This window comes from Chiloscyllium punctatum, chromosome 20, assembly GCF_047496795.1.
Source record: "Chiloscyllium punctatum isolate Juve2018m chromosome 20, sChiPun1.3, whole genome shotgun sequence".
NCBI lineage: Eukaryota > Metazoa > Chordata > Chondrichthyes > Orectolobiformes > Hemiscylliidae > Chiloscyllium > Chiloscyllium punctatum.
The window spans coordinates 40827200-40840744 of record NC_092758.1 but is presented as its reverse complement, the minus strand read 5'-3'; the positions used below and the strand labels follow the sequence as shown (position 1 = coordinate 40840744).

The following is a 13545-nucleotide window of genomic DNA, read 5'->3' as shown; positions in this document are numbered from 1 at the left end:
CGATCTTTTGTGATTAATCCTGTCTGTCCAAATTGTTCAATATAATTCACTTTCCTTGGAATAGGAGATGTCTCCACTTTTGATTCGATGTTGATTTTATGATAATGTAGAATCTTTATTGGTGATCTAATTTTGGCCACATCGCAATAGGTGAACTACACCTGCTATAACTTTTGATTTTAATAGGATAAAGCAAGATTAAACATTCTGTTTTCCATCACTTGAGCTAATCTTTCTGGTTTGAGACTTATGATTTCATACTTATATATTCATGCAAAATAGGAATATCCTTAATGGCAAAGAGGGACAAAGGAATTCCCTTATCCAATTATTAAAATATTTTCAACAATAGGCACGAATCATTATCTTCAAAATTTCTTGTCATCTTTCCAATACACATTGAGATTGTGGATGATGAGTAGAAGATATAAATTATTTACAGAACAGCGTCGATTATCCGAACGAGATGGGCGGGGAATATTTTCGGATAATTGATCTGATTGTAAACAAGTGGTAATTCATCAGTGCCAATTATCTGAACATGCTTCAGTTATCTGGCAATGCACATGATAATGCAATTTAACTGATAACTGAATGCAGAGTTGCCTAATGACGTTTTTAACAGGACCTTAAGATCTTGTTTGGATAATCTGAAATTCTGATAGTCGACATCCGGATAACCGAGGTCATTCTGTATACCTAAACTTGTCATTATTACTGTGAATGTTTATGATAGTATTTCATTGTGAATCCATATCTTGTAAAATATTGAACAATTTTTCTGATACCATTTTTGCAGTAATTTTCCCCAAAAGAACTGCTTCAGGAAATCTTGTGGCAACATTCATAATCATTAAAAGGTACTGGTTCCTACTCTTGGTTTTAGGTAGGGTTTCTATACAATCTATTAAGACTCTGCTAAATGGTTCTTCAAAAGTTGGTATCAAAATTTAAGGTGCAGTTTAATTGAAATTTGGGGTCACCCCATTACCTGACATGTGTGGCATGCCTCAAAAAATGACTACATATGTTACGTAATCCTGGGCAATAAAAATGTTTTGATATTTTAAGCTTTGTTTCCTAATAACCAAGCAACCTGCTGTTGGCACTTTGTGAGCCCGTCATGAAATTTCAGAACAGTACTCAGAACTATCAACTGATGGATCACTGCCTGTTCCTCAGTTGCTGGTATTTGAATTGGTCTCCATTTCCTCATTAAGGCATTCTCTTTCAAGTAACTCGACTCAGGTATTGTTTTTGACTCTGTCTCGGAGCAGGTTGTTTGGTAATGGCTATTTCAGTTCCTAGTCCATTCGTTACATTTGGCCCATCTTTAACACAAATGTATCAGCTGCATTCTCAATGCCTTCATTTTTGAAAATTGTATGTGATAACAGAATTTCCAAATAATTTTCCTGTTTCACAAACTCCTTTTCTTCATGTCTAATTTTGTGAACCTGAGACCTAGTTACAACACAGTCAGGAAACAATCCATGATGATCTTGTTGTAATATTTATTTGCTTTTACCCCCACTGGTTGCTGGACCAACCATGGTGAAGCCAGTATTCTTGAACCTGTCAGGTCATTTCCCAAAACAAATGCAGCTCTTTCTGTAGGAATTTCTTTCACATTACATCTTCTACTACAACATTTCCATTTACCAGGTCATTCTTTAGTCCAACACTTTATATTGAAGATGGTTTGTAACCTCCATGTTCACCTCTGATTAATATTTTCTCCTTCATTAAGCCCTCTAGAAGACAAATAATATCAGCTAGCATTAGCAACTGACTTGGTCCAGTGTCTTCAATATCTTTATTGGTTTATCTCTTGATTCAAAGCATAAGATAATACCCTCCTATCAGAGACCGAGTACTCAAAACTCCTGCAATTGGATTCTCCTTGTCAGTATTTGAAAAATGTGTGTCCTGACTGTCCTGAGCCCTATCTCCCTTAGTATATTGTAAGGGAACATTCTTTTTGTGCTGCTGCTAGTTTTAAATTATTTATTCCTTCTGTATGTTGAAGACCTTCCAGTTTCCTCTTGTTCTCAAAAGCTTGGAATTCTCACATATTTCAAAGGACTGATTGTGTTGCCCAAGGGTTAAACAAATTTTAAATGTCTCCCTTTGTGGCGGATGCTGAAATAACACATCAGTCTGTCTGCCTTACTGGCTGAAGTTAAAAATCCCACAACACCAGGTTATAGTCCAACAGGTTTTAATTGGAAGCATACTAGCTTTTGGAGCGCCGCTCCTTCATCAGATGGTTGAAGGAGCGGCGTTCCGAAAGTTAGTGTGCTTCCAATTAAACCTGTTGGACTATAACCTGGTGTTGTGTGATTTTTAACTTTGTATACCACCAGCATCTCCAAATCATGATTACTGACTGAAGTGAGTCAAGAATTGATAGTCCTGTGATTCTTAGGAACCATTGTTTTAGGCACTTTTGTTAACTTAAAGTGAGATTAGTTTTTTTGGAAAATATGGAACATATTTATACCATCATGACACTCACAGCTTTATTCATGAATATTATTGGTGTTTGCTCCTACAAAGCCTCTTTAATCTTTGCTTAGCTCAATAAATAAATCTACTAGAAGGTCATAGTCAGCCTTTATGCGTGTGTTTCCAGCAGTAAAGTTTTATGATTAACTAAGAAAAAGTGAGAAGTGTGATTTACTTTAGCTTCTGTTGCATACTTTCATTTAGATTGTGTAGTTAAATATAGCTTTGGGGACTATTGTACCTCAAACATGTACCGTGTCAAACTCAAGGGCGAGGAAACAGAATCCACATCATCATAGTGCAGATTCCTGCTGTCTAAACATTTTACCTTCAGTATAATACACAAACAAAAAAAAAACAGGTTACTTTAAATGTCCCAGTTATAGTCTTAGAATATTTTGCTGATACATTAATGAAAGGAAACAGACATTATGTATCTATGCTGTATATAGTATCTATCATCCAAACTGTGTTAAATTTAAAAACTTTTAGTAAAACTGTAAATCCACTATCTTTGAAAATGGTTATTTACCATCTCTGTACCAGAATATCATAAATGTGACATTAAAAAATTCATTAAATCTCTATTCTGTCACTCGCCAAATACTTTTTTTCAGCAACTTCATAGCTTTTACCCTTCTATTTAAACTTTTATAAACACGAATTTATGCTGTCGAATTTAGATTGGTTAAAATTGTAGAATTGTACAGTACAGAAGACTCCCTTCAGCTCATTGAATCTGTACTGCTAAAATATACTCCTACCTATATTAGTCCCACTTTCCTACACCAGGCTCAAACCTTTGAATATTATGACAGTTCAGGTGCTCATCCAAGTACTTTTTAACCAGGTGAGATTTCCCACCTCAACTACCCTCCCAGGCAGTGCATTCCACATCTTGATCACCCTCTGGGTGAAAAATCTTGTTCACAAATCCCCTCTTCATCTCCTGCCTTTCAACTTAATTGTAATATAAAGTAGAAATGTTATACTTAAATCCCAAAGTGGCTAATTTTGTTTTTTCTAAATTAGACTTGGATTGAAAAGATTTATCAACCAAGAATTTTAATTTACACATAAGTATTGATTTATTATAAAGAAAAAAACTTGTGGTCATCACTAATTATGCCCATTTATCTCTGGGAAATTGGGAAACACCCCTTGCTCAAGAAGATTCAGAGATCTGGTTGTCACAAGATTAGGATGTAGGTAACGCTAGTCATCAGGAAAACTAATAGAGTGTTATGATTTATTGCCAAGGGAATGGAATATAAGAGTAGGAACATTATGTTGCAGTTCTACAAGGCATTGGTGAGACCGCATCTGGTACTGTAGACAGTATTGGTCACCATACTTATGAAAGGATGTTAATGCATTGGAAGCAGTTCAGAGAAGATTTAATAATAGACTAATGCTTGTAATTAGCAGGTTCTTTCTGATGAAAGGCTAGATCTTTCTCTGGGGTTTAAAAAAAAAGGGATGACTTAATTGAAACAAATAAGATCCTGAGAGGTCATGATCAGGTAGATGTTGTACATATCCTATTGTGGAAGATTCTAGAACTTCGGATTGTGTTTAAAAAATTGGGTTGCCCGTATATAACTGAAATGAGGAAGCTTTTATTTCTCTCATGATTGTGAGCCTTTGGCATTCCCATCCTCAAAAGGCAGTGGATGGAGAACCTTTAGATACTTTTAAGGCAGAATGAAATAGATTCTTAATTACCAAGGAGATGAAAGGTCAGGGTTTGGAGAATATAGAGTTGAGGTTACATTAGATCAACCATAATCCTATTGAATAGCGGAGCAGCCTCAAAGAGCTGCATGGCCTACTGGAGTTCCTTGATCATATGTTCTTATGTGAGAAATACAATATTAAGAAACTTTTTCAATTACATTTCCAGAAGAACAGTCAGGTTTCACCGTGTTCTCTTCTTTTTAAAGGTATGTCAGAGACAGGTGATAAGAGCTGAGCAGTTTGTTCTGTGACAGTTGTTATAATGAACTGAAAAATTCAAATGGAAATTCCAAGTCTATAAAAATTGTCCAAAAATAACACCTGTAATACCCAGTCATAAAACAGTCTGTTTTCCCTGAGTGAGTTCAGGCAACCAAGGCCAGCAATTATCTGGAACTATGTAGTTTTTAAGAAAACGCCTTGTTTTAAAAATGAAATTATGTTGTATCTTTTCATTAACCATACATAGAAAAATAATCTAAGCATTTCACAATCCCTCAAACCTGTCCACCAAAATTATTAAACATAAACTGTATTCATAACAATCTTGGTAGTCCAATGCAAGTTGGAGGATAAACCTTTTGTCTTTACAGTATGAAGCCCAAATGTACAATCCTGATTATCTTCAAACCTTTGCACGAACCTAAACTTATTGATGGTGTGAATTAGGCAAAACATTTCAAAGCCAATGTTGGAAAGTTTATGTTTATGAATTGCTTGCTTGACCTGATGCTGTACTGCTTAATAGTAACGCTAGTACTGTTTTTATTTGTTAATTTATTTGATATTTTGTGGGGTATTTTAAGCAAATGGATAATGTATATTCCACTGAACCTAGTTCACTTAAATTTTCAAAAGCTTCTTGATGCACTTACTCCATGAAGCTAATGAGGAACTTTTTAAAGCTATGGAGCAGTTATCACATTTTGTATGACAGTGCTCCAGTGAAGCACTTTGTGACTAATTACCAGGTTAAATATGCTGTGTAAGTACATATTGTTATTGGCTAAATAGAGAGGTGGTGTGCAATCAACACTGAAGACATGATCTGTTTAGGAAAAAAAAATCCTTTTGTAGTATTCATCAATGATGGACAGCAGTTGTATCATGAAATTTGCTGCTGACACAAACTTCGTGATCAAGAAATGAGTAAAAAGTCGAACAACTATCTATAGAGGGGCTTGGAGCATTATATTGAGATATGGTAGATTTTAATGTGAAGTGTAGACTAGCACTTATGATATGAGGTAAGAGTTTAATTCCCTGGAGTTTGCATTGTGTAAGGGGGTGATCCTAGTTGCTAACCTCAAATGATTTCATAAAGCTCTTGTGATCATTGGTCTGGATTTCACTTTTCTAGTTTGTAATTTAATTTTGGTAACGAGTCAAAATAATCTCCAGGTATTCAAAACCCATGATCGTATCAAGTAGAGAAGCAGCCACATTCTCAAGAATTAGTCATAGAGTTGTACAGCACAGAAAAAGACCCTTCATTCCAATTTGTTCATGCCAAACAGATATCCGAAATTAATCTGGTCCCATTTGCCAGCACTTGGCCCATGTCCCTCTAAACCTTTCCTATTAATATTCCCATCCAGGTGCCTTTCAAATGTTGTAATTGTACCAGCCACCACCACTTCCTCTGGCAGTTCATTCCGTACACACACCACACTGTGAAAGAGTTGTCCCTAAGGTTCCTTTTAAATTTTTCCCCTCGCCCTAAGCGTATGCCCCCTAGTTCTGGACTCCCCAACCCCTGGGAAAAGAACTTGTCTGTTTCCCTACCCATACCCCTCATGATTTCATAAACCTCTATAAGGTCACCCCTCAACCTCTGACACTCCAGGGAAAAACAGCCCTACCCAATTCAGCCTCTCCCAATAGCTCAAACCCCCCAACTCTGGCAACATCCTTGTAAACCTTTTCTGAACTCTTTCAAGTTCCACAACATCCTTTGATTCTTTGAAGTTTGCATCGCATGTAGATAGGATGGTTAAAAGGCGTTTAGCATGCTTTCCTTCTTTGCTCAGACCTTTGCATATAGGAATTGGGAAGTTATGTGAAGGCTATAACACATTGGGGCCTGTTCTGGAGCACTGCAGTTCTGGTTGCCCTGTTATAGGAAGGATATTATTAATTTGGAGAGAGCTCGGAAGAGATTTACAAGGAAGTTGCTGGGAGTGAAGGGCTTGAGTAAAAGGGAGAGGCTGGATAGGCTGGGATGTTTTTCACCAGTGCATAGGAAGTTGAAGGGTGACCTTCTAGATGTCTGTACAATCATGAGGGGTATCGATAAGGCAAATAGTAGGTGTCTTTTCACTAGAGTGGGGGATTTCAAGACTTGGGGTCATGTTTTTAAGGTGAGAGAAGAAAGATTTTTTTAAAAAAGACATGATGGACAGTTGTTTTCTTTAACAGAGTGGTTTGCATGTGGAATGAACTGCTGAGGAAGTGGTGGATGCGGGTATAGTTACATCACTTCAAAAAAACATTCAGATGATTACATGAATAAGAAATGTTTGAAGGGATATGGATCAAGCGCTGACAAGGTGAGGCTAGTTTGGGTTTATGGTTGGCATGGACTGGTTGGACCAAAGGGTCTGTTTCTGTGCTGTCTGACTTCATGACTCAATGCTTTAATTAATATCTTTAATAATGGCACCTAACAGGTACCAAAGGGAGAGTAGCTGAGAAGTAGCAAGGCCTAAAAATGCCAGCTTTAATTTGATCTCCCAAATATTTGATTTGAGGAAATTTCTGCTCATTTAGTATAGGATAACAAATGAGCAGCATGACAATTTAGAGACAATTTGAGGAACCATGGAAGGCTGTAGTGAGATAGTGGGGTGTCACCAGTGTACATGAACCTGATGTGTTTTGAATGAGGTCACCAATTGGCTGCATGTTCGAACAGCTGGAGTGAAAAATTTCCATGAAGAAAGTTATCACAAAGACTGTCTCACACTTAAATTTAGAATACAGGTATTCATTCAGATTAAATGGTTTGGCTGGAAACCTCCTTCCTGAAGACTAGAAATCTGACTGATTATTAAGCTTGAGTAGACTGGAATTGTAAATGCTGTTCCGGATTTCTTTTTGTGAATAATTTGCAAATAACATGAATTTTTAACTCTGACAAGCTGAATTTGATATGATTGATTAATATATTATGTAATCAATAATGCAATGAGCACTTCAAAAGTAAGGAAACCTATTGTAAATAAAAAGTTCCAACCAGGCTTGCAAAAATCCAGTGTTTAAACAAAATACCCTTAATTTGGAAGAAGTGGATTTCAATAGTCTCTCTTCTCCAGCTAAAAGCAAAGATATATCAAAGAAGAACAACTTAAATGTGGATCTTGAAATGTGGGAGATACAAGATGCTTTCATAAAAAAGGGAAGATCAAAAAACAAAATTACACAATCAAGAAGGGTCTCTGGATGCATGTGGGGTTTGAAATCATCAACACCAATTCACTAATCTTTGTGAAACTCACATTTATATTGTTCTCTCAATCAGAACATGCTGTGGGTGCAGTGCGTAGTGTGCATTTCTCACCTGCTGCGCAGGTTTGAATTTTGTGTGTTATCGTGCCATATGATACCAGAGACATCTTCTTCAGGATAAACACACATTTAGCATGCACAAGGTAAAAGGCCACATGATGACTTACAGCCTTCAGGAGAACTGTCCCATTTAAAAAAAAACTATAAAAGAATAATCTTTAAATTGACCATTTGCTTTAGAAAACAATAAATTATGTCAGATTGGATATTTCATTGAATTAAAAGCTAACTTTCTTCATCAGAACGTGCAGTGCATAGTGTGCATTTTTCACGTGCTATGCACGTTTGAATTTTGTGTTATCATGCCATATGATACCAGAGACGACATCTTCATGATCAACTCACATTTAGCATGCACAAGGTAAAAGGCCACATATTGACTTACAGCCTTCAGGAGAACTGTTCCCCCCCCCCACTTTTTTTAAAAAAAACTGTAAAACAATAATCTTTAAGCATTTGCTTTAGAAAGCAATAAATGATGTCTGATTGGATTTTTCATTTAATTAAAAGTTTACTTTCCACTAAGGATCCTCTAACAAAATGCTTAAATTTACATAATCAGGATAGAATTTTAACAATTTTGAGTCAGGGATAAGGTGAAAAATGAATTAATTTTTATTTTATTCGAACTATTAAACAACATAGGAATATGACTCAAAGTTTGAGCAAGTGCATTCCTTTTATTTCATTCATTTCTCTCTTTACTGAATAATAGTTTTAATAGCAATCTTTTCAGGAAACACACAAAGCTATAAAACATTTATCATATTTTCCTCTTACCTTCCACAACTCCAACACCAACACTACTACTACTCGTGTTCATGGGTGCCACGAGAAACCCATTATTGATTTTTGTAATTATAAGCCTCCACTGATGATAATCCTATTTAACAGTGGGGGGGGGAAAAAAGGTAAAATCATTTCATTTATTGAACTTAAGGTAATTCAAGCATAAAATCAAAGTTTTGTATTATTAAATGAAGACAGATCTGGAAGAAAATACATCAGGATTAAGAATATTCCTTTAGTGAAATGCAAGCCTTAGGAGATTGAATGAATTGTGAAAAGTAAATGGCAATGCTAATTTTACAGGATTAGTTTGGAAAAATATGCTTGAACATCTTTTCAATTATATGTTTGTTCCTACTTGTTCTAAGGCATGACAGCTGCAATTGCAGGAGAAATTGAGACAAATGATAAGTACCTTCAATAATGTTCGTATACTTGTTACAATGAGTAACAACAAAAATATTCAAAATAAACTGGATTAGGAAATAGTCATAGAGAAGTACAGTGTGGAAACAGACCCTTCCGTCTAAACTGACCAGATATCTTAAATTAATCTAGTCCCATATCCTTCTCAACCTTTCCTATTCATATACGCATCCAGATGCCTTTTAAATGTTGTCATTGTACCAGCCTGCACCTCTTCCTTTGGCAGTTCATTCCATGCATTCAGTACTCTGTGTGAAAACGTTGCCTCTTTAGAACCTTTTTAAATCTTTTCCCCCTCACCTTAAACCTATGCCTTCTCATTTTCAACTCCCCTACCCTGGGGAAAAAACCTTGACTTATTCACCCTATCCATGCCCTCATGATTTTATAAACCTCTATAAGTATTCCCCCCTCAGTTTCTGACACTCCAGGGAAAATAGCACCAGCCTATTCAGCCTGTCGCTATAGCTCAAACCCTTCAACTCTGACAACATCCTTGTAAATCTTTCCTGAACCCTTTTAAGTTCCATAACATCTTTGCTATAGCAGGGAGACCAGACTGAATAGCACTATTCCAAAAGTGGCCTAACCAATATCCTGTTCAGCTGCAACATGACCTCCAAACTCATATACTCAATATTGTTTATTGCCTTTATTGCCTATAAAGGCAAGTTTACCAAACACCACCTTCTCTATCGTATCTAAATGCAACTCCACTGTCGAGGAACTATGAATCTGTATTCCAAGGTCCTTTTATTTAGCAACGCTCCCCAGGACCTTATCATTAAGGTGTATAAGTCCTGCCCTGATTTGTCCTATCAAAATGCAGCATCTTACATTTATCTAAATTAAATTCCATCTGCCACTCCCTCGTCCTTCAGCCCACCTGATCAAGGTCTCGTTGTACTCAAAGGTAGCCTTCATTGCTGTCCACTACACCACCAATTTCGGTGTCATCTGCAAATTTAGTAACTATATTTACATCCAAATCATTTATATCATTACATAAATTACATACAGTTTGTAGGAATTGATGTGTGGAGGGAATGTATACAAACATATATGAGAGTTGCTGGGAGGTCATGCATTTATGCATTCCTCCCATGTTAAATCAATGTAAATTGGTTAAATTTGAAGGTGATACCAAACTGGGAAGAAAGGGAAAAGAAGGGCAGTTACCACAGAACTTAGGCTCAAAATGATGACCGATGGAATGCAATCCAGTTAAATTAGACTGTTTGTTAAGTATTACACACCGTTTTAAACAACATGTCATAAAGGAATCAGTCAAGTTTCATGGGGCAGTGCAATCAAATCCAAACAATTGATCCATGGCATGAGATGATGGAGTTATTAGGAAAGACTCAAGAAAATGAGCTTCGTTATTGCTGACTCCTCTTATGGGGAATGGGTGTCGTTGGCTGGCCAACTGGCTGCCTGTCCCCAGTTATTCTTGAGAAGACGGTGGTGACTTTACATGTTCTACCTTAAGTTGTATGTTGTTGTCCAGTTACTTGTTGTTTCCTTTGTTTTGGTTAACTAGTTCTCGTCTTCAAAGCGATCTCAACCAAAGTATAACTTCCCAGAAGTTAATTCATAGCCACAAATTCTATTTGCATCCTTTTCCAAATTCACTTTGAACTTAAATGAATGTCTTTCAAAAATGAGCTTGTGCAAAGTAAATGTGACCGGGAAAGTGAACGTGAGAAAGGTAAGTGGAGATTAATCCACAAAAAGACCAGTCATGAACTTATTGAATGGCAGAGCAGGCTTGATGGCCTACTCCTCCTGCTTATTATGTTCTTAGAATTATGACAAATGTACTGCCTAGTTTTGGTCATCCTACATCATGAATGTATGGACGTAATAAATTGGAAATGTTGGATAGAATGGTTCTAAGATTTTGCCAAGGTTAAGAGGTTCATAGAGTCTCCTGATCAGAATGTCTTATTTTATGAATGAATTGGAACGAAAGTGTTTTTCCCAAAGCTGGAAATTTACACTTGCTAGTCTTCCATCAGAATCTGGTTTGGTGTTGAGGGTGGTACATTTGGTCTTGCCATTCATATCTTGCCATCTTAATAAGTTGCCAACATTATGTTGATTGCAATAAACAGATCAATAAATGGCACACTACTTGAGTAGTATTCCAGGGAAAGCACTGTGACCAAAGGAACTTTAGACACTGTGTAGGTAGCCTTTTATCATGGAAACATATGTTGCAAAAGTTTAGCAAATCTGTTGACTTGCATGCTACTGGCAAACCCAGCTGATTAGACTATAAGCCTGACATTATCAAGCGTGTAAGACTGATGCTCCTCTATCATTTGCGCAGACTTCTCTGTCTCTGCTGGAGGAAGAGGCAGTGTCTTAGGATTTGCATGGTGTCAAGCATGTCATCTTTTGCAAGAATAAGGGCAACTGCAGTAATTGCAAGAACATTGGAAGTATTTTCCTGTCAAGAATTGTGGGAAGGATATTTATCATTGTTGCTTATTTCGGATTGCAGATGTATCCCAAATTTCAGTGCAATTTCAGAACTGGAAAATCCAGAATCTTTTCAGTCCAGCAGCTGCAATGAAATATTGTGAACCAAGGAGGCCAATATCTATTACTTTCTCTAGCCACTAATTCAGAGGTTCTGACCATTATAATTCAGTCACATACTGTACGTTCACTACTAAACCGACAAGATTTACAATGGCTCCACGTATAGACGTACAGACATACACACAACTTTTCTGTCAGGAGAGCTGTCCACTGGTTCCATAGCTTGATGGACATCTGTATCTGGACTGCAATAACTACAAGCAAGATTTGAAGGTGGCAGGCAACTGGGAGCTGGTTGCCAATGGACAGCATCTCTTGAGCCTGATTGGTTGGAAGGAGCATTGGAAGTGTTCAGAAAAACTCTAGAGCAGGGAATCATACACCCTTCAGCCCAGTGCCTTACTACCAAGCCAGAGTGAGACTGCTGCATCATACAAGGTAATGTTTGACACAATTTACCATCAAGGCACAAACCTTCACCTCATGATTTGGAAAGCTACCCATACTGCTTCAATGAGGTGTGGTTTGATGTTGAGGGTGACTTATCTGATGTAGCTTATCATACCATCAACTCCAGAAATGGGGCCTCCCTCTTAGGATGACATTGGGATTATGGTCTGGATTCCTGAAAATCAAAGTCTAAATTTATTTTTTTCATTTTCACTGTTTTACTCATTTGGGCCACCTGGCCAACTTCATAACAACAACCAGTATTTTTGATCTATTCTGCATAGGGAATTTATGGGGGGGGTGGGGGTATATGTTCACACTTCCCCATCCTGTCAAATGCTTACTGCTGCTGTTCTCTTCCAGCAAGGGCTCACTGGTGGGCATGGTGCTGGTGTAATTACTAGGATATCTCTAGGAAATGTGCGAGTAAAAGAAAAGTGCTGTTTAACTTTGATTTAGATTTAGAGGCCACAATTACATGGTTCAGTTTGTGGCAAGGAAAGAGGTTGAAACAAAACTTTGGTATTGGATTACTAAAATTTAATGCTCATTTCAGGCCATTCAGACTTCCACCTACTTCTTTCTCACCGGCAGGTATTTGAAGCAGTTATCTCTTGGATAAAGTATGACAAAGAAACTCGCCTGGACCACATGGCAAAACTAATGGAAAATGTTCGCCTTCCACTACTTCCACGGGATTATCTTGTCCAGGTTAGCAGCAGTGCTCACTTGTGGACTAGAGACCTGAGGTTAGATAGAGCCTGTCAGATGACCTTTTTGTCGTAGGAGCATGTTTCATTTGCAAGTTAAATAAAACACAATTAAATAAAAAAGAATGTAACCAAAAAATAGCTTTAAGTTGAGAAGAAACAAAATTTCATCGAGATATTTGATGACTTTTTGCTTTCATAATGTGCACAAAATCATTTCCCAGAAAATCCATTTGAAGAAGACTTGTAAAACTATTTGACAGCAAAGATGGATTTCAATTGTAATTTGGAACAACTTATGACAGAAACAATGACCTGGATGTTATCATCCCTTTAGGAAATGACTGGAAGTGAGAGCGTAGAAGGATCCCATACAGTGGTGAGGAACATGGTAGTGGAATGCCCATTACCTACCTGCTGTCATGGCATTTTGCCAAAAGTGATGAAACTGTAGACAGGCCTCCAACCTAGAGACCAAGTAAGCCACAAGTGGTCAATTAAAAGTCTGTTCCTGCTGCCGCTGGCATTTTATCAGCAACAAAATAGGCGCTCTGCCATGTGGAAATCCATTTGAAGAGCTCTGAGGGTCCTGGGCATTGATAAATTATCAGTGTGCAGACCTCCAAGATCTGTGTGTGATTAGTAATGTCTGAAATCAAAAATCAGCACACTAGTATGTGCAGAAATTAGGGTGACTGTGCAGCTGAGAAAATGTCCTGGATACTATGGTAATGAGAAAAGGGAGACTTCCTCTTTGACTCTGTGGCCTCTGGAGGTTCTCCTGGCAGCAATGGCTGTCTTATGACAT

At 37.3% G+C, this 13545-nt stretch overlaps 1 protein-coding gene across 12 annotated transcripts in view; it reads left to right on the top strand.

The window, feature by feature from the left end:
• Positions 1 to 13545, top strand: part of LOC140492064 (kelch-like protein 3) — a 119385-nt gene that overhangs the window by 69464 nt on the left and 36376 nt on the right. For 7 of the 12 annotated variants that reach the window (XM_072590730.1, XM_072590732.1, XM_072590731.1 and 4 more), the window contains 2 exons: positions 12622 to 12738; positions 13075 to 13116. The exons of 1 other annotated variant lie outside the window; for it this stretch is intronic. In XM_072590730.1, coding sequence (XP_072446831.1) covers positions 12622 to 12738; positions 13075 to 13116 — 159 coding nt within the window. The remainder of the gene's footprint in view (positions 1 to 12621; positions 12739 to 13074; positions 13117 to 13545) is intronic. 4 more of the 12 variants (XM_072590740.1, XM_072590734.1, XM_072590739.1 and 1 more) reach the window with 1 other exon arrangement.